Raw genomic sequence first — 19,451 nt, forward strand, 5'->3', positions numbered from 1 at the left:
CGCAGTGGTTAAGAGCATCTAATGCTAGTTCGGAATGAAATCCCATGCAGCATATATACATCCCAAACGCGCCATTACAGTGCTAAATTTTAGAAATAGTTGCATACTATTTTGATGAACTGTGCAGTAGTGTAGTATGCGGTTGGGGACGGATCCGCGCGGAGCTTTCCGGTACTTCCTCGTGTTGCGGGAGGATAAAGCAGTGACGTCGGCGGACTGATTCGGTGGCAACAGCGCCGCAAAGGCAAGAATCTTCGGCCGAGCTGGCGAGAGAGACAGGACGCGGAACACACACACACACACGCGCGCACACACACGGGGAGAACGTGATTCGTACATTTATTTGAAGCAGGCAGTCTCGTACCGTAGGCTGGGGGAAATCATGCTTTATTGCAGAGAAAGAGATTAAGCTGACGATCACTCTGCAGCAGCGCAGTGCCTGGGCTTCACGTGACGGTGCTAGACTTTTAACGTCACCGTCCGTTCCGCGGTCTATGTCTCTGAGCCGCGAGCACGCGCGCCCATGGCCTCGGTAAACAGGGACGAGGAGCTGCGATGGGTGCCGACGCACGTGCAGGTGCTGGTGATCCGCGCCCGCGGGCTCCGCGCCAAGGGCAAGCACGGCACGAGCGACGCATACGCCGTGGTGCAGCTCGGCAAGGAGAAGTACTCCACATGCGTGATGGAGAAAACTACGGAGCCTGAATGGGGCGAGGAGTGCTCATTCGAGCTGCATCCTGGCGTGCTAGACGACGGGGGCTACGACGGGCACCCGGCGAGCACCTGCGACCTTACCTTCACCGTCATGCATCGCGCGCTCATCGGCCTTGACGTGTTCCTGGGCCAGACCGTGATCGCGCTGGATAAGGCGTTCCGTGAGCGTGTGTGCATGAGAAACGAGTAGGTTTATTGCCTTCAGCTTGGCTGTTTGATTATTTGCTTGTTAACTTAAGTAGCGTCAGTAGTTTCGTGTTCCTGCACAAAAAAAAATCGCAGTACGCTTTAGTGGTCTTGGTAAAGGTGATGGACATTTATAGCCGGTGCGTTTGCCTGGTTTTCAGTTTATGTGAGAAGAGCTTGGTGTGAGAGAGAGAGAGAGAGAGAGAGTGCTGCAATCCACTCCGCAGTCACGCCCTCCTTCATACAGACTCGGAGGGAGGTTTGTGAAGGAGGCCTCAGGACAGTCACTGATACCATCTGATCAGCAGTGTGGTTAAGTTTATAGAGTGCCTTTATTCCTCATGTGCTCTCTAGAGAACGTGTCAGCCTCAAGGTCACAGAATAAATAGAGTAACCTCTTATAGATGCCGAGACTGGACTTTCTGGTTTCTAATATGGAAATGATGAGTATCCTGTTCACAGAAAACCCATGTTCTTCCATGCCATCTTTTGCATTCTGTAAATTTAACTTTAAGGCTGAACATGCAGTCCTCATCAGTGATGTAGTCCAGTTTGAAATGGGAATATGAAATGATAGTAAGTTTGTACAAGTCTGGAAGGCTTTGACTATGCTACACTGATGATGTGGTCATGTGAGGTCTTTATGATTGGACTTTTCTAAAAACAGGTCACAAATTTGTTTTATCATGCAGAGGTCTAATGCTAAACAAACTGATTAGAACAAATATCGCTGGAATCTACTTGCTTTATTTTTGTAGGTAATCCAGGTCCAAATACCAGTTTCTAGTATATTGCTTGTTAATCTACAGTGCACTGTAGTGTTGACCTCTGGAGGCTGTAGTGTAACAGCTTGGAAAAAAAAGCTTTTTGGTATAAAATAGCCTGGTAGAAGATGCTTTGTTATACTCAAATACTAATCTAACATTCCTGTTTTAAGTAATGATGGTGATGGTGTGTATGAGCAGTTTGTGAATAGAACTGGGTGTGTTGGATTTTCAGGAATGGGGCTGGGTTCTGCTGAACTAAATATAATAAAATACATTGCCAAGTTGTATTTGTAGCATGCTAGGTTTGTATCTGTGTTGGTCTGTTTACAGTCACAGTATATGCCAGTATATTTGACCATAGTATTATAACATTCTTTTGGGAAGAAGAGTTATTCTCCAGTTTGCAAAAAGGTACTGAAATTTGCATTTACAGTTCAGACAGCCTGTATTCCAATGTTTTGCCAAATGATCTGTATGGAAAATCTATACATTATTCAATTCATTATTTTAAACACTGCCAGATTTCACTTGAAAATTTTGAAATTTTTCAATGTACCCTTGAAATGTAATTTTAATACCTTTAACAATGTAGTTGTTTCAAACACATTAGAACATAAGGTATAGATTTCTATAGGGGTCCAGATTGCACTATTAAGGTTTCTGGTTATTTCTAAAAAGGATATAGCTAACTAATTTGGTAATATTTAATACTGTTATTTGATATTAGTTACATACAGTGAGGGAAAAAATTTTGATCCCTTGCTGATTTTGTACGTTTGCCCACTGACAAAGAAATGATCAGTCTGTAATTTTAATGGCAGGTGTATTTGAACAGTGAGAGACAGAATAACAACAAAAAAATCCAGAAAAACACATTTCAGAAAAGTTCTACATTGATTTGCATTTTAATGAGTGAAATAAGTATTTGATCCCCTATCCCCAGAAAGATATCTGGCTCCCAGGTGTCTTTTATACAGGTAAGGAGCTGAGATTACAGTAGGAGCACTCTCGGGGAGTGCTCTTAATCTCAGCTCCTTAACTGTATGAAAGACACCGTCACAGAAGGAAGCAATCAATCAGATTCCAAACTCTCCATCATGGCCAAGACCAAAGAGTTGTCCATGGATGTCAGGGACAAGATTGTAGACCTACACAAGGCTGGAATGAACTGCAAGACCATCGCCAAGCAGCTTGGTGAGAAGGTGAGAACAGTTGGTGCGATTATTCCCAAATGGAAGAAACACAAAAGGACTGTCGGTTTTCCTCGGTCTGGGGCTCCATGCAAGATCTCACCTCATGGAGTTTCAATGATCATGAGAACGGCGAGGAATCAGCCCAGAATTACAATGGAGGACTTTGTCAATGATCTCAAGGCAGCTGGGACCATAGTCACCAAGAAAACAATTGGTAACACACTACGCCGTGAAAGACTGAAATCCAGTAGTGCCCCCAATGTCCCCCTGCTAAAGAAAACACATGTACAGGCTCATCTGAAGTTTGCCAGTGAACATCTGAATGATTCAGAGGAGAACTGGGTGAAAGTGTTGTGGTCAAATGAGACCAAAATCCAGCTCTTTGGCATCAACTCAACTCGCCGTGTTTGGAGGAGGAGGAATGCTGCCTATGACCCCAAGTACACCATCCCCAAGTGATGGGACAACTGCACCGCATCAAAGGGACGATGGACGGAGCCATGTACCGTTAAATCTTGGATGAGAACCTCCTTCCCTCAACCAGGGCGTTGAAAATGGGTCGTGGATGGATATTCCAGCCTGACAATGACCCAAAACACACGGCCAAGGCAACAAAGGAGTGGTTCAAAAAGAAGCACATTTAAGGTCTTGTAGTGGCCTAGCCAGTCTCCAGACCTTAATCCCATAGAAAATCTGTGGAGGGAGCTGAAGGGTCAGCCACAAAACCTTAATGACTTGGAGAGGAGCTGCAAAGAGGAGTGGGCCCAAATTCCTTGAGATGTGAGATGTGTGCAAACCTGGTGGCCAACTACAAGAAATGTCTGACGTCTGTGATTGCCAACAAGGGTTTGCCACCAAGTACTAAGTCATGTTTTGCAAAGGGATCAAATACTTATTTCACTCAATAAAATGCAAATCAATGTATAACTTTTTTGAAATGTGTTTTTCTGGATTTTTTTTTTGTTGTTATTCTTTCTCTCACTGTTCAGATAAACCTACCATTAAAATTACAGACTGATCATTTCTTTGTCAGTGGGCAAACGTACAAAATTAGCAGGGGATCAAATAATTTTTTCCCTCACTGTATATTCACTGAAGACTACTGAAGCAGAATGTAAACATGTCTTAAGACCAAGACCAATCCTGTTTTTATACTTGTTTTTTGTTAGACTCTGAGTATATATGAACCCCTTATTTTTATTTTTAGATTTTTGCACTTCTTTTTCAAATAATAACACATTTAACTTTGCAAAATGCAAGAAAATAATGCCACAGTAAAATAAAATGCCCCCCAATGATGAAGACTACATGGTTAACTGATTCTTTACAAAAGAGAGAGACTGACAGAACCTTGGATGTGCTTTATGTTTGTGAATACATATAAGAGCTAATGAGGGTGTTTCTTGAGATGACTATCTCGCCACATCCTTTGTATGTCTAGCAAATAGGAAATCAAGTTTGTTGGTGACAAGTCTCTGAGAAATATAAGAACATGTACAAAGTTGTGTGTGTGTGTTTCTCTGCAGTATTTGATTACTCCTATTACTGTATGAATGTGTCTGACTCACTCTTGGTAATTGGGTAATTTCTGTGTTGTGTTGATGTTTTCCTGGTAAGGTGTGTTGGTTGGCCGTTGATTGTGTGCTTGTGAGAAAGTACAACATGGCATCTTAAACAGTGACACACAGTATACTGCACACTAGTTGAAATCTGGTATTTGATATTTTAATAATTAACACTCATTTGAGGTTTAGAGTCACCCTTTACCCAATTCCCTGTGCTGCCAATTGCGTCATATTCTTAAAATGAATGTTTACCATGTCTAACAAACTTGGGTGGAGCATGGTTGCTGAAGAGGAAATGAAGTGAGTATATCTCCAGAATTTGGCAGAATTAGCTATCTAGATGATTCTAGTGCAAATAGGCCAAACACTAATAATACCATTAAGCTATAACCTTGATTATGGATGTAGATGATGTTGAAGTCAACAGAGCTAGGCATATAATACACAAAAACCACAAGCTTACCTTACAAGATGAAATTGTCTGCAGATTTGGTACAATTCAATACAAGAACAGTGACATTTTTGCAGTTAAACACAGTTTGAACATGCAGTGTCATTTGATTCCAGCATTAACGCACTCTCCAAATGTAGCTAAGTTCAGGGCCTACACTTTTGTGTGTGTGAGTGTACACTTGAGCAAAGAGAGAAGCAGGTATAAATTCTCAAACAAAAGTAACAACTGTACCTGAAAGCTTGTTAGACATGAGCAAAAAGTATTATTATTATTTTTTGCATTTTTTCCCCAGGGCCCAGCTCCTCTTTAACATTAACATTAGTGACCATATATAGGAAAGAAGGTCTAAGGTGGTGTGAGTGGGTGGTGTGGGTGTGAGTGGGTGGGTGATGTGGGTGTGAGTGGGTGGGTGGGTGTTTGTGAGTAACAGTGACTGTAATGGTATGTGTGTGTGCATCAGTGCAGACATGCAGCTGTGAGCAGAAAGGGAAATGTGCAGCATTTTCTTGAAGCATAGCATGGGCTCATTACACTATGAAAGTAATGCTAAATGTGTGCATACATGTATTGCACAGTTGTGCAGATCAATACTGCTGATGAACATTATACTGAGATATTGATGCTGATTATGCACTTTTGCATGTACCCATAGCCTAAACCAGGATAATGACACTAGGAAGCCATACTGTATATTTGCATTTATACTTACAGATAAGTGTACAGTAAACATTAAAATGACAAACCCAGTTCAGATCTACAATAATGGGTTAAGCTCCATTTAGTTTTTTTTACCTAAGTGTCATCCATACTGTAAAAAGCAGATGTGTAAGAGCATACATACCTAATTGCCTTGGTTATTAAAAAATGAATTAATTTATAGTTAAGTCCATCTGCATGTGTTTAATGATGAATGGGCCAACAGAAATGGTCCAAAATGAGGAATACAATTTATCTATACAAGTCTATAAACGAAGAATGCTCCGAATTTCTCATAGAAACATCAATCACCTTATAACACCCCCCCATAATGATTAATAATTATAGATTAATAATTATATTATGTTTGTTTATAACCCAATGTTACATTTTGGTATAAGTAACACATTTGCAATCTGCTGTATGAGAAGTTATCCTCCTCCCACAGGAATGTGATTTCACTAAAAATAAGCCTTTGTTTCTGGCTGTACAGGGTTAATTAGACATAACTGTAATAATAAATATTTATTTTTATAAATAAGTGTCAGTAGTGATGTGATCAAAATCAAGAAATGAAACCTTTCTAATTGATGTGTAAAAATCTTGTCCATTAAAGTGCTAGTTGTATAAAAGTGTATAAAATAGGTTCAGAGTTTTGACAGTTTTAAAGAGATGATGTGTAAGTATGAACAAAAAAGGCAGTGACACAGGAAGTGCATCAGTGAATTTCCTAACTTTCTTCTTGAGACTTCATCTTAGGTTAGGTACTAATATTAAATTGAGTTGATTCAAATGATATTGTTCCAACCTTTACCACTTTACTGACCTACTTCCTTTCTTTGCAGATTTAATCACTACAGGGTTCAACAGTACATTTCTGAGCATTATCATTCTGTAATATTGTGGAGCATGTGCTTAGGCATACAGCAGCTGCAACTTGAAACTGATAACACAGCTTTCAGCTCAGCTAGGTCATGATGGGTTATGATTTCCTCCTCAAGTAGTCATCATATGTCTCAGCTGGTTAATTTTGTGGCTTCAAGCACATGTTCCCTTTTATTAAATTAAATATTTGCTTCTGTATCACTGATGTCCAGCTATAATTCCCAGTGTAATTATGTTGACATGTTATCCATTTCCCTGTAAAACTCAAAAATCCTTCATGGAGATCTATGAAATATGAGTCTATGGTTTTATTGAATAATTTTGTTATTTTAGATTTAAGTGACATGTGCTCACGTTTGTGAACTCACTACACAACATAATTCGTTTTTTTTCTATAAAAATGTCAATGTACTGGAAAGCTTATGTTTTAAATTGATGTGCATTATTATGTACATTATAAGAGAATTAGATTTTTCACAGAGCTGTAGGCTGTAAGTTTCTAAAAGTACCTGTATTGTGAAATTCAGCTAAATGGGGTATTGGGTTAATGCAATTCCACTTTATGGAGTTTAATTAAATAAAAAGTAGTTTAACCTTGACTAATATCTGTTACCAGTTTGATAACTGTATGTTAATATATATGATAAGATAAGACAGGGACAAAAAGAGGTTTAGTTTGTCTTACTAAACTGTCTCTTTTTGTCCCTCAGATGGTACAAGCTTCATTCTAAAACTGGCAAAAAGGAAAAAGAAAGAGGGGAGCTTCAGCTAACAGTGCAGTTCACTCGCCATAACCTGACAGCCAGCATGTATGACCTCTCCATGAAGGACAAACCTCGGTCAGCGTTCATCAGGCTGCGTGAGCGCATGCGTGCACGGAAGCGTGGTGGGGATGAAGAGTCCTCCTCAGCCATCGTGCCAGGGGGTTATGGGGCGTTGGCGCGCATGCGGGGCCGTCTGCCAAGTGATGGTGGTGGGGAGGAAGACTATGAGGATGATGAAGGAGGGGAGTTGAGGAGAAGTAAAATGAGGAGTTACTTCCTCCATGGAAGGTTACGAAAGTCATCGGACACACGTTCTAGCACTTCTCTGGGTTCTGAGAGCAGCGAGTCATCTTCCAGAGGGGGCAGTCTTAGCCCAACTGCTGGCATCAGTGTAGTGGTTTCAGACCTCTCCAATTCACCCAGCAACAGCAGCAACCTGACAGCAGACAACAGCCCAGGTACACATACACATCCCCCATTCAGTGTTTATCCATAATCATTATTCTGGGTTTTAAACTGGAAATTTAAAGTTTTCCTTTAAAAGACAAATCCCGAATTTCTACAGACTTTTCTTACCCATACACATTTGGTGTTCATAAATTTAGAAAGACAAATACTCATGAACATCCTGTAAATTTTAATTTTATCTTTGTCTGTCTGTCTGTCTCTCTCTCTCTCTCTCTCTCTCTCTCTCTCTCAGAGCACACAGTAGCCCCCTCACCACTAGTCTCCCCTGTTAGACATGTGTTTGATGAGGTGTGTGACCATAGCATCCCAGTGCCTCATTCCCTGTCCATTGACAGTGATACTCCCATTCTCCTGCCCTCTGTCTGTGTTAATGGAAATCCAGTAGAGACATCTCCTCTTACTCATCAACCCCCCTTACTGGTACTACAACAACCTAGGCCACAGACAGAGACCCGCCAAGAATCACCGAAAACTCCTCAGACAAGCCCACCGGAGAAACGCAAACCTACTCAGGCCCAAACAGTCCAGTCCTCGGAAATCAAACCTCAACCCAGTCCTGAGTTTCAGACTAAGGAGCCTAAGTCCAAGCATGACCTGCAGTTCCCTGCATTAGGAATACTGCAGAAGGGCTCTGCACTCTCTTTATCCTTGCAGAACATCTCTCGCCATAAAGAGGAGCAGCAGGGCGGAGGGCCTATAGAAGGCCGCCGCTGGTCCTTTGATAAACCAGGAGAGGAGGAGAAAGCAGCCATAGCAGCTGCACTGGAGCATGCTGGGTTGATAACCGACGAGACAGTGGTGGAAACGGGTGTGCCTGTAAGCGAGAAAGAAGTTCAAGGCAAGAAGAAGCGGAGCTTGTTCTTTCATTCACAGGCTGAAAAAGAGGAAACTGGCCAGGCTCGGCCAGCTACAGAGGGAAAACACAGAGGCTGGTTCAGCTCTAAGGACCCATACAGTAAACCAAGGTAAAAAGATGTGTATTATTGACTGATTCCATTATAAACATGTTCATATAAATATGTTTTCAGTTGTGGTGATACCAGTATCTGAATATAGGAGTTTCCCTATTTAGCACATTCAATCTCTCCCCTGCCTTTTCTCTTTGCTTCTATACTTTCTACATTTGTCTTCAGTATAGTATTTGGCTGTGTCCTGTTTCCCGTCATTAGTTCCCTAGGGATAAAGGACAGATTGTATGGCTGTGTGCAGTGTAAATGTAATTCCTGATCAGTAATGTTAACTATCTGCACCAGTGGCATAGTTAGCAATGAATCTGGGGGTAACTGAAGAAATATTCTGCATAACAAATTGAATTGTAATGTGAGTACAATTATATATTAAATGTTATGATGTTAAGTGCCATAAATGTTATGCACTTGTGCATTTCAGATGGGTGCCAGTCAGTAGTATGAGCAGTAATGAGAAGTTTTTTTATTAGTCATTTATGGTACAATCTACCAACAACCAGTCCTGGTATTTTAATATGATTGCCACAAGTCAGCTTTATGGCAGTTCAGATAAAATAATTTTAAAAACAGTAGTAATAGAGTAGCTATTCTATATGCAATAATAAAAGGAAAATTGCATATTCTCTTAGAAAACCCTTTGTCTTGTCCTATTGCATGAAACCTCCAGTACTTTGTTGGCTGTCACCTCGATATCACTGGGCTTAGAATGAAGCTGGCTATTAGCTCAGTAACAAGAGCAATGCATGATAATGAGCAATGCATAGCCAATGTAATGTGAGGGAAATGTTCATTCAGAATAGATTTGGAGGAGTAGTATTCAACCTTTTGCTGAACATTTTAACACAGTTACTGTGCAGAACATTGATATTTGACACAGGCATAAGCTGTGCTGTATGTGTTATGTTATCCACCCGCAAATAAGCATTTGGAACTATCCTAAAATATTTCAGTGGAGGTTCAATCTGAAATCCCCCTGATTAAGCCCCTAAGCTGCACTGATTCTTGTTTCAGGTTGTTGTGGTGTTTGATAAGTGGTAATGATACTGTTGTTTTGTGGCCATCTGAGAAAAATAATGAAGAAAGGAAATTTCCTAGTAAAACAAATAACTGGTAAATCTATTGTCAACTCCAGAATTATTGGCACCCTTTATGAAAATAAGCAATGAGTGTGTGTTCCTGCAAAACATTTGTTACATAATGTGCTTAGCACCTTCCAATTCAGTATTTTGCTGTTGATGGAGCAACAGCACTGAACTTCATTTGTTATATTCAACAATGTTAGAAACACTTGTAGAGGACCTCTCCATACAGATCATTTCTGCACTATAGTCTTAGTTCTGTGCATGTTGGCAGTTTTCAGTAGGGTTTCAATTTGTGAAACAATTATTATTTCCCACACCATGGGTTTATTTGGATGTTTGTTTTGGGGCATTGTATTGTTGAGGATCAGCTACAAACCTCCTAATAAAGCCATCTAAATATTCTATCTAAGGAAAAATATCAAATCTCAATTTTCTTTAGAACTTCCAGACAACCAGCCACAAAGTAGCCAAAAATTATCAATGAAAGCATAAATGGTTGTATCTTGTTTGTCCAATATCTTATATTAATACCACAGGGAAAGAGTTCCTGTATACATTTTCTTAGTTACAGGAATGGTTACAGTTGCCTTTATTTATTTATTTACTTTTTATGAGAGAGAGAGAGACGTTTTTTCGCTTGTCATTTCAATCACAATGGTTAATTTGTGCAAACACTGATTATGGACAGCGTTTGGTAGATTCAGTGAAGACAGCTGCTGAAACTCATAGCACATTCGTATTTTCATGGAAAACTTAAATTAAATGAAGGTGTGATAATTGTACACCAGTGTGAGTATGATGCATTACAGTACTGGATAATTTTATTTACTGCCCTAATTCACATTTAGACTACAGTCCCCGTTTCGTTTATATTCATTCTTTCCATGCTGCTTGGCTTTGCTGCCCTCACTCTTTCTTTGATATGGTTGGATGATCATTATGATGTGTCCTAGCTCTGCAATGCTAGCAGCCTGCAGTGCTGCAAGATAAAGCAGGTATGGTATGAGTCATTTACGTTTACTCATTCTAGGTACACATACTGTGTAGCTGTGTGCATGTGTGTTTTTGAACATAGAAAGAGGTGTCTTAAATTGTACCCTGACTCTGGTCCACACTGAGCTTAACTGAAAACATTTCAGCCTGCGGTGCTTCATTTTAAGGTTACTTAATAAAATACAAACATGACAAACTAATCTAACTATATATATTATATAGATCTAACTAATCTATATATAATATAAATAAAAGCACAGTTGGTTTATACCTTGTAATATATACAGGTAAATTTTGTAAGTTGTTGATTGTCTACTTCATCCTATAGTTTTGGCATTCATAGACAGTGTATGTCCCCTATTAGGGGGGAGTTTTGTCATCAAAGGTGGCTTGCAGAGACAGATGCATTTAAACTTGCATAATGTGGCTAAAATGAATCTCAGACTTCCTCCTGAAGTGGTTTGAGTAATCAGATTTAAATGTTATTTTAATGTGTCTCGGGTGCATTACATATTCAGCTCTATGTCCTGCTATTCAAGATGTATAAAGACCTTGATTGTAAACAGGGTCTAAGCCAGGATCTGAAATATATGCTGATGATCTGAAATATCCTGTGTTTCCATCCAGTTATAAAAGTCATGTTTGTTTAAATGGTGTTCATAAACTTGATATGTAGATTTACTAGAGTAACACTTCAACCATAACATAACCCCTGAAAATATATTGCCCCAAAAACTCACAGTATACATAAATACATTACGTAATGCAGGAAATAATGAACGATTGCTTGTATAACTAAAGGTTAAATTGAGAAGACAGGTGTGTTGTGTTAATGGGGTTACTGTGTGCCTTCCCTTCACAGCCAGGTGGTTGCTCCTCAAACAGACTCCAGCTCCAGCACAGCCCTTCCCCCTTTATCCCTGTCCCCCACTGACTTCTCAGAGGGGGTGACTTACCATTACACTAACCCCTTCACTTCCTCCTCATTCATCTCTCCTGCTAACCCTTTCTTTTCACTTCTCAAGCAGAATCCATTTTTCCAGGAGCTGCATACTGTCACTCCTTTAACACCTGCTTTGCCCTTTCTCTGTAGCCCAGCCATTCATCAACCTGAAGTGCCTGCATCCAGTCCAGGACACCCCTCCTCTCTTCTACATGTCGTTGAAGCTGGAAATGCAAAGGGAGTCCTAGTGGATGGATCATCACAAAATCTTACAAATTCTTTTTGCAGAACTGATACATCAGATGACACTGACCAATACAGTCAATGGGATGATTTCATTGGTGATAGACTAAAGCTAAACTCAGAGATTGGTAATCAGAATGTGACCATCCTCCCCTCTTCCAACCAGTCTAAACCAACTAATACAACACTTTGTTGTGAAGGTGACCCAAATAAAGCTCTAGAGGTGTCCAATCAAGCTCTAGAAAGTGTATGTAATATAACCCCAGCATGCACTTTAATTGTAGATGCACTTCCTCACTTTGAAGATGAATCTTATTTTGTGCACTGTAGTACTCAGAAGACTGACCTCAATAATTTTGTTCCTCAGGATGCTTCAGAATCTGAATTTGACTCCTCATTGCCGAATAACTCAAACATAGATTTCTCTGAACTCAACGCCCTAGCGTGCCCTTACCCAACACTTTCAAACGGCACATTTAATAAGGACAGAGTCAGCGCAGACTCAGTCTGCCAAATAAATATTACACCAAATGCAATGTTAGTGTCATCTGTGGCTCCTGAACCCTCAGCACCCAATTTTGAATCATTAGATTATTTAGACCTGTATGAAAAGTCTGAACATGAAATAGTCAAGTGCATTTCCTCCAAGAGGCAGACAGATGATTACAGTAAAGGGTCTGTAGAAATCCAAAAGACATCTCAGCCTTACTGTAATTTTGATATTTTGGAAGCATCTTCTGTTGTAACATCTGAATCTCCAAGGAGGGGCTGTAATGTCCCAGAATCAAAGTCTCTCCCAAAAGGACAGAGGGACTTTAAATCAAATGATGATATTGAAACAGGAGATGGAAATGAAGAATTGCAAGAGTCTGCCATTAAAGATGGAACATACTTGGATGTCCATCCAGAAACATATCCATTAGAGTTGTCTATTCCCTTTGGACCCAGTGACTCTGTGTTACAACAAAGACTGATCATGGAGAAAGATGCTGCAGAAGGTTTTGATATCAAGAGCTTGAAGGTTGTTATGGATTCTTCTATGGACTCGTCCAATAAGTCATTAACAAAGCAGAAAGTCAGCGATTCACCACCTAATACATCTACAAGAAGTTTCAGGATTGACCATTTACCTGAAACTGTCAGTGGACTTTGTGAGGTAGATGCACCAAATGATGGCAGACTGACACTATCTTCAGCAGTGTCTCCTAAGTGTGTTCTCTCCCATAGCCTGTATGAGAGTGTAGACTCTGAGAAATACCTTACCTGCATGTCACAGAACAGTTACCTTACCATTTCCCAGCTCTCTCCTGTGGCCAATCTGGAAAATGACACTTTTCAAGAAATCAAGCCAAAATCTGATTCATCTCAGGATGTTCTCCCAACAAATGACCAGTCTCTGAGATCCCTGTCAGTACTGCAGCAACACCCAGCTGAGATTTCTCAAGAAGCCTTGCCAAAGAATGGAGATATTTCTCAACATGATCTTTCAAACCCATTAGCATCTCTTTCCTTTTTGCCAAAATTTGACTCATCACAGAATGCTTTAGAAAAATGTGACATTACCAAAGAGGCCATAACGGGTACTGTTAAAAATGAATCGATACAAAAATGCGGTCCCCCAATGGACACAATAATGAACAATGATTTGCTACATGAGAGAATTCCAGATCTTGCCGAGATGACAACAAAGGCAGGGGAAGTTCTTTTAAACTTGGATCCATATACATTCATGGAGAATAGTAATTGCTTTACTGAGCCTCCTCAGTCTAATCTTGTGCAATGTGATGGTGGTCTAGAGGACCTGCAGATTATCACAGATTTTTGTCAGTCCACTGAGAATATGTGCGTCTCTGATTTTGTATCCGAGCCAACCTCTAGCATTACTCAGGACTTGGTTATGACAGATTTGCTCCTGGAGAACGTGTTTGTGGCCCAGCATGCTGTGACACATTCTGTTGGCACAAGCCCTGTCACACACCCTGTGCCTAGAGAGACTTGCACAAACATGGAATTGTTTCCTCATACCATTAAAGCATCACAAATAAGTAAAAATAAACAAGCGACAACTAATGCAGCTTCTGTTCCACTAGGGGAGCACTTGGACAGCGTCATACACTGGTCTAGTATTCAACCACCTCTCCCCGAGCCCTCAACCCTGGATCAGCTGACTTCAGGGCATGATCTCTTGATGAGCTCTCCCTTATCTTTGCTTAACCTTTCACCACTAGCCTCCTCTACGCCGCATGTAGCAGTAGGTATTAATAGTCTGCCACTGTCCCCCTTTCCTATGCCCTCTGCTCCAGCAAAAACATTGCTGCATACTACACTGGCTGCTACTACTACTCTTTCCCCTGCATTTACTGCATCATATGATAGTTTCCCTCAGGAAGAACATCAGGTAGCCTGTCATCTCAACAGGTGAGGTCAAAACGGTGATCATTGAGATTAAATCAATTTGAGGGGATGAACGAGTAATGCAGTCTTTCTGCAGATTTTGTGGTCCATGCATTTGAAAATGAGGAACTTATTAAAGACATAATTAAAATTGCTGAGTATTCAGATATGCATGAAATCTGCACTACTCAATCATCCCAATTGTCATTAAGTAGATGCTTATTCGATTGGTTTAGAGTGTGAGGATGCACTTTAATCTCATTCTTTTTCCTGGCTGGTGTCTTTCGCATGCTTTCTGTCTGAACTTTGCTTAAAATTTCTTACGTTGATTTATAAATCAGACTGTACAATTTATGGTGCTATGTAGTGTTTGTATTTGTTGTTATAGAGTATTTAACAATAATTTTCCATTCACTCTGTTTTTCTCTTCTTGCTGTGTAAACTCCTTCACTTTCCAATTCACTAATTGATCTTTGCTGTTTGCATGCGATGTATTATTACTAGAATCAAAACACACTTTCATTCTCTTGTGGTTTCTGCAGGGGTGGGTGAATAGCTGTCTTTTGCCTGGACCAGGGGACTCTGTGAATGCTACCTACATCACATTGTTTTCATTTCAGCGATAGCTAATTAAATTTACAGCTATTAATGTGTGGTTTTGATTGTGCTCCATTACTGTCGATAATACTGCATATCTTTTGATTTTCCCATCTTTGGGTGCTTTAGTCCACATCTAGTGAAGCCTTTGACACCTCCAGATGAGAAGAGGTCAGAAGGGTGGTCTGTGCTGGAGAAACTCAAGTCCACCATTCATCCAGGACGAGGTCACCAAGGAGACCAGGAACATGAGAAAAAGGTATGAATAATTTAGGCATTTCTTACCAATAATCAAGAGAAATTTGCTAACACAAGAAGGAAAGAACTGCCATTAAACATTTGTAACTGCCTAAGTTAAATGAGAACTATTTGGGAAATATGAGAAATATTTTTTGTATGTGTCATTTGTGGTAATGTCTTTTGAACAATTTCTCAGCTCTTGGTGGAGGGTGGAGGCTCCTACTACCATCTAAACCACAGTGAGCTGGTGTCACTCCTGCTACAGCGGGATGCTGAGCTCCAACAGGAAAAGGAGGAGTATGAGCGCCGGGGCTTGTTGCTAGAGAAGCGGGAGGTGGAGTTAAAGAAGATGAAAGTTATAATTCGAGATTTAGAGGATTACATTGACACTTTGTTAGTCCGCATTATGGAACAAACTCCTGCACTGTTGCAAGTTCGTCCCAAAATGAAATGAACCTATAGTGAATCAGCAAACATTTCACTGTCACTTCACAAATCTTCCACTATCCCTGGGCAGAAGTTGCAACCCTGCACTGCTACTGCTACCATGTAACTGTAGAATGAAGCATTATTGAACAGGCACAGAAAAGTTATATTTGGCATTTGTTGCTGTCTCAGATACAGTGTCTACCTGTTTGCACCCAACCCCCTGCCTTCCTGACTCCCACAATTCTTATTCTTCTAAGAATTTCTGAGAAATTGTCTTAGTGGATGCTCACTTCCTCTAAACAAATGTGTAGGAGATGTGCATCTGTCCAGCTAGTTACCAAAGCTGCCTGTCAGTCAAAGGAAGGTGTGGTCTGGTTTTAGAAAACTTGGGTATAGAGTCTTTGCTGCTTGAAATAATCTGTTATCCAAATGTTCTTTTTTGTTCTTCCTTTCTCCTTACATTAATGGGACCTATCTCATTTAAGCTCATAAAACGATGCTGCTTGAACCAGCCGATTCTATAGATTTCGAGTTGAGGGGGAAAAAAATTATTATAACTGCAAAAAAAGAAAGCAAAATCGGTCAATTCGCATCTGCTTGTGCCTCATGTCATGTCTTCCGCACTTTACTGATAAGCATAAGAGTAGAGGCACACACTAACATGCTGGTTCCCCAGCCTGTTTGTGTCAACTAGTCCCACTCCCATCCTGCTCGAGCTAACATGCACACATTGCTGCCAGTGCTTTCAGGTGTAATGAACAGGATATATACTGTTCTTACTGCTTATATGCCACTCTGGTGAAATGCCAAATGCTGCCTTATCATATGTCTCTGTTCTGTTATTGTAGAAACCATCACTTTTCACTGTACCTTACCTTGAAGTGGGACTGTAAGGGACTGGGGGTTCAGACCTGATTACCAACAGACAGTTAGGTTAAATCAGGTAATGTTATAGGCTTTTACTGCCTCAAGTGTTGAGCGATGAACAAACAGTACTGTCTATAAGTGAGGTGGATAATTTATGGAATACCAAATGCCAGAAATTGCTATAATTCAGTTTCACAGTATTCCCAGTGCAGCCATGGCTCCGGCCCGTGTCAGTGTGCCTGCAGTGTTTCACGGATGTTGCCACTATCAGTGTTTTTTGCAGTGTAGTACCATCTGTAGTTGTGTGGTAGCGGCCTGTGTAACAGCACTTTCAAACCACACATACACTTAATAAAATGGTTCTTCCTCAAAAGCATAACTACTGAGCAAACACAAATAACAAATACATACACATTTACACTGCACTAGCTCATTCTCTGAACCTAAGATATTTACAGTATTCCTGTGCTTACTGTAATTCTTATAGTCCAGCTAAGCTAGAAAATCAGAGATCAATATCTTACATGTAACTTGTCAAAAACAATTAGAAGCACTTAAGGTTTAACATGTTCTGCCTCTTACTGAACTATGATCTCTAGCTCTTAGGTTGTGATTGATGTATAAATGGAGTGACTTAGACTGGTATGGTACTGTGTCGTTTGGATGGACTCATGGAATATTAATGTCAGTCAGAGACTAAAGTTTACAATTCTTAATAAACCTGTTTTATCTTTGTATACCCTTATTTAAATGATATAATATTTATGCTTTGTTTTCTTTTTCCATTTTCTTTCTTTGCCCTTTAGTTTTGTTACACAGAGGTTATGAAAAGTTATTACATGTTTTAAGTTCATATTTGGGTCACTCTTACTTTCCTACCTTTTGTTCCATTTTATCAGCTACTGAAGCTGTATAATTATTTTTCCTTTTAGGTTCTTACTGCCTTTTTATTTATGCACCCTGTTTGGGAATATGCTGTTCTATGACTGTGTTTGTTATTTAGAAGTCTTATAATGTAGGAAGCAATAGTGCAGATTGCTAGAGAACTGTGAAAAGCCAGATGCCACCTGCAGTCCAGTTAGGAGGTACAAGTGCCCTTGACTTAATGTCATGTTGTAGAATGTGTCAGTGGAATGAACATGGAAATGATTATTTGTAATTTTAATTTGTTAAGCTGCATTTCTGTAGCAGAACCTCTGATACGTTTGTTTGAAAATAAAAACTATTTAATTTAATTCCATTCCTACACTTTTGTTCTTGCAATTCTGGAAAAAAAGCTACATTACTATTATCCTTTTTTAATAAAATAGGCTATCACACTGGATTATTTAACAAATGACACATTTATTAAAGGTTACCTACATACAATTAATATAAACAGTCTACACACCCCTGTTAAAATCGCAGGTTTTTGTGTTGGGGAAAAAAATTAAACCAAGATTAATTATGTCAGAACTTTTTCTACCCTCAATGTGTAATTACACTGTAAAAAAAAAAAAAAAAAAAAAAAAACCTTTGGGGGGTAACTTACAATAACCTGGTTGCATAAGTGTGCATACCACTAAAGTAATACTTTGTTGATGCACCTTTTGATTTTATTTATTAGTCTTTTTAGGTTTGAGTCTATCAGCATGACACATCTTCACTTGGCAAAATGTTCTTGCTAGCAAAAACATTCTAGATCCAGCAGATTGTAAAGGCATCTCCATTGTGCTGCCCACTTTAGGTCACCCCACAGATTTTTAGTTTTCAGGGCTGGGCTCTGGCTTGCTCAACTTTATCTTCTTTTGGTTAAGTCATTTCTTTGGTCCTTGATTTGGATGTGTGCTTTGGGTCATTTTCATGCTGAAAGGTAAAATTCGTGACATTTGAAGGTTTTGCACTAAAACTGGCAGGTATTTGTAGCTATTCATGATTCCCTCCATCTTAATAGAACCCCCAATTCTGGCTGAAGGAAAGCAGCCCTAAAGCATGATGCTGCCACTACCATGCTGCACTGCGGGTATGGTGTACTTTTGGTGATGTCTAATGGTTAAACCCCTCCCAATGCTAATTAAGTGAGATACCATGCATGCTTTGTAAGCATTTTGTGGATCATGGCTTCAGCAGTCAGATGAGACTATCTATGTAATTACTTTTGAAAATGAGATTGATCATGATTAGTTCATTCTGAACATAGCCACATCCCCAATTACAAAAGGGTGTACATATTTATGCAACAAGGCTATAAGCCCCTCCCCCCTTTCCCCTAAAATGTTTCTGATTGTTTTTCAGTTAATCGTTACATATTGTCATGACGTTTCATCTTGGTTTTATTTATTTATTTTTTTTTTTTACATCACAAACCTAGGGGTGTGCGGATGTTTTAGATGACCTTTTTGCATTTACTTCATTTTTGATTTCATTATTCCATGAATTTCTAGAGAGGACAAATCCAGGTGAAGCTCACGGAGAAAACGGTGAAGCTCACGGTGAAACTACTCCACAGGGATCAGAAATGTTTCATTTTTAAATCAAGTCTTTCCTTGAGGTGCTGTTCTTTGGGATGTCCAGGGGTTGTCTTATGTCCCTAGATGGCAAATGTTTGCTTGTTTGATTATTGTATTGATAATTGAAGGGGAATATTAAAATCAGCTCTCTGATTTGTCCTTTTGCATCTGTCAATGAAATAAACTCTTTTCACTTTGGGATGGCATTTTGCATGTTTTTGTAAATCTTGTGTGGTCAATTGCAGTGAAAATTATGTTATTTGAATATTGCTCACAGTGATATACCTAGCAGTACCCATATAGCATTTAATATATAAATATAGAATACAAATATATAATACTCAAGAATGCTTGCTTAATTGATAATGAAAAAAGACTGCTTAATTATTAGGATTATATTTCAACTCAATATAGAATTTACAAAAATATGGACCCCTAATCATACACTATATTGCCAAAAGTTTTGGTACACTCCTCAAAATCATTGAATTCAGAGGTTGGGCCTGGCTCCTCA

The 19,451-nt window shown here is 39.6% G+C and overlaps 1 protein-coding gene across 5 annotated transcripts; it reads left to right on the top strand.

The window, feature by feature from the left end:
• The first annotated feature begins 216 nt into the window (after window positions 1-216).
• Window positions 217-19,130, top strand: rab11fip5a (RAB11 family interacting protein 5a (class I)). 5 transcript variants are annotated; one of them, XR_009204304.1, is made up of 6 exons: window positions 217-900; window positions 7,171-7,682; window positions 7,925-8,657; window positions 11,598-14,339; window positions 14,858-15,171; window positions 15,349-15,367. XR_009204304.1 is itself a non-coding variant. In XM_058385625.1 (6 exons), the coding sequence occupies exons 1-6, from the start codon at window positions 524-526 to the stop codon at window positions 15,604-15,606; spliced, it is 4,752 nt and encodes a 1,583-aa protein (XP_058241608.1). In that variant the 5' UTR covers window positions 220-523; the 3' UTR covers window positions 15,607-19,130. The 5 variants fall into 5 exon arrangements, 4 of the variants coding, with proteins under 4 accessions (XP_058241608.1, XP_058241609.1, XP_058241612.1 ...); XM_058385625.1 differs by having other exon boundaries at window positions 220-900; window positions 15,042-15,171; window positions 15,349-19,130; XM_058385626.1 differs by having other exon boundaries at window positions 220-900; window positions 11,829-14,339; window positions 15,042-15,171; window positions 15,349-19,130.
• The last annotated feature ends 321 nt before the right edge of the window (window positions 19,131-19,451 follow it).

Source organism: Hemibagrus wyckioides, linkage group LG03 (genome assembly GCF_019097595.1).
Source record: "Hemibagrus wyckioides isolate EC202008001 linkage group LG03, SWU_Hwy_1.0, whole genome shotgun sequence".
Classification (NCBI taxonomy): domain Eukaryota; kingdom Metazoa; phylum Chordata; class Actinopteri; order Siluriformes; family Bagridae; genus Hemibagrus; species Hemibagrus wyckioides.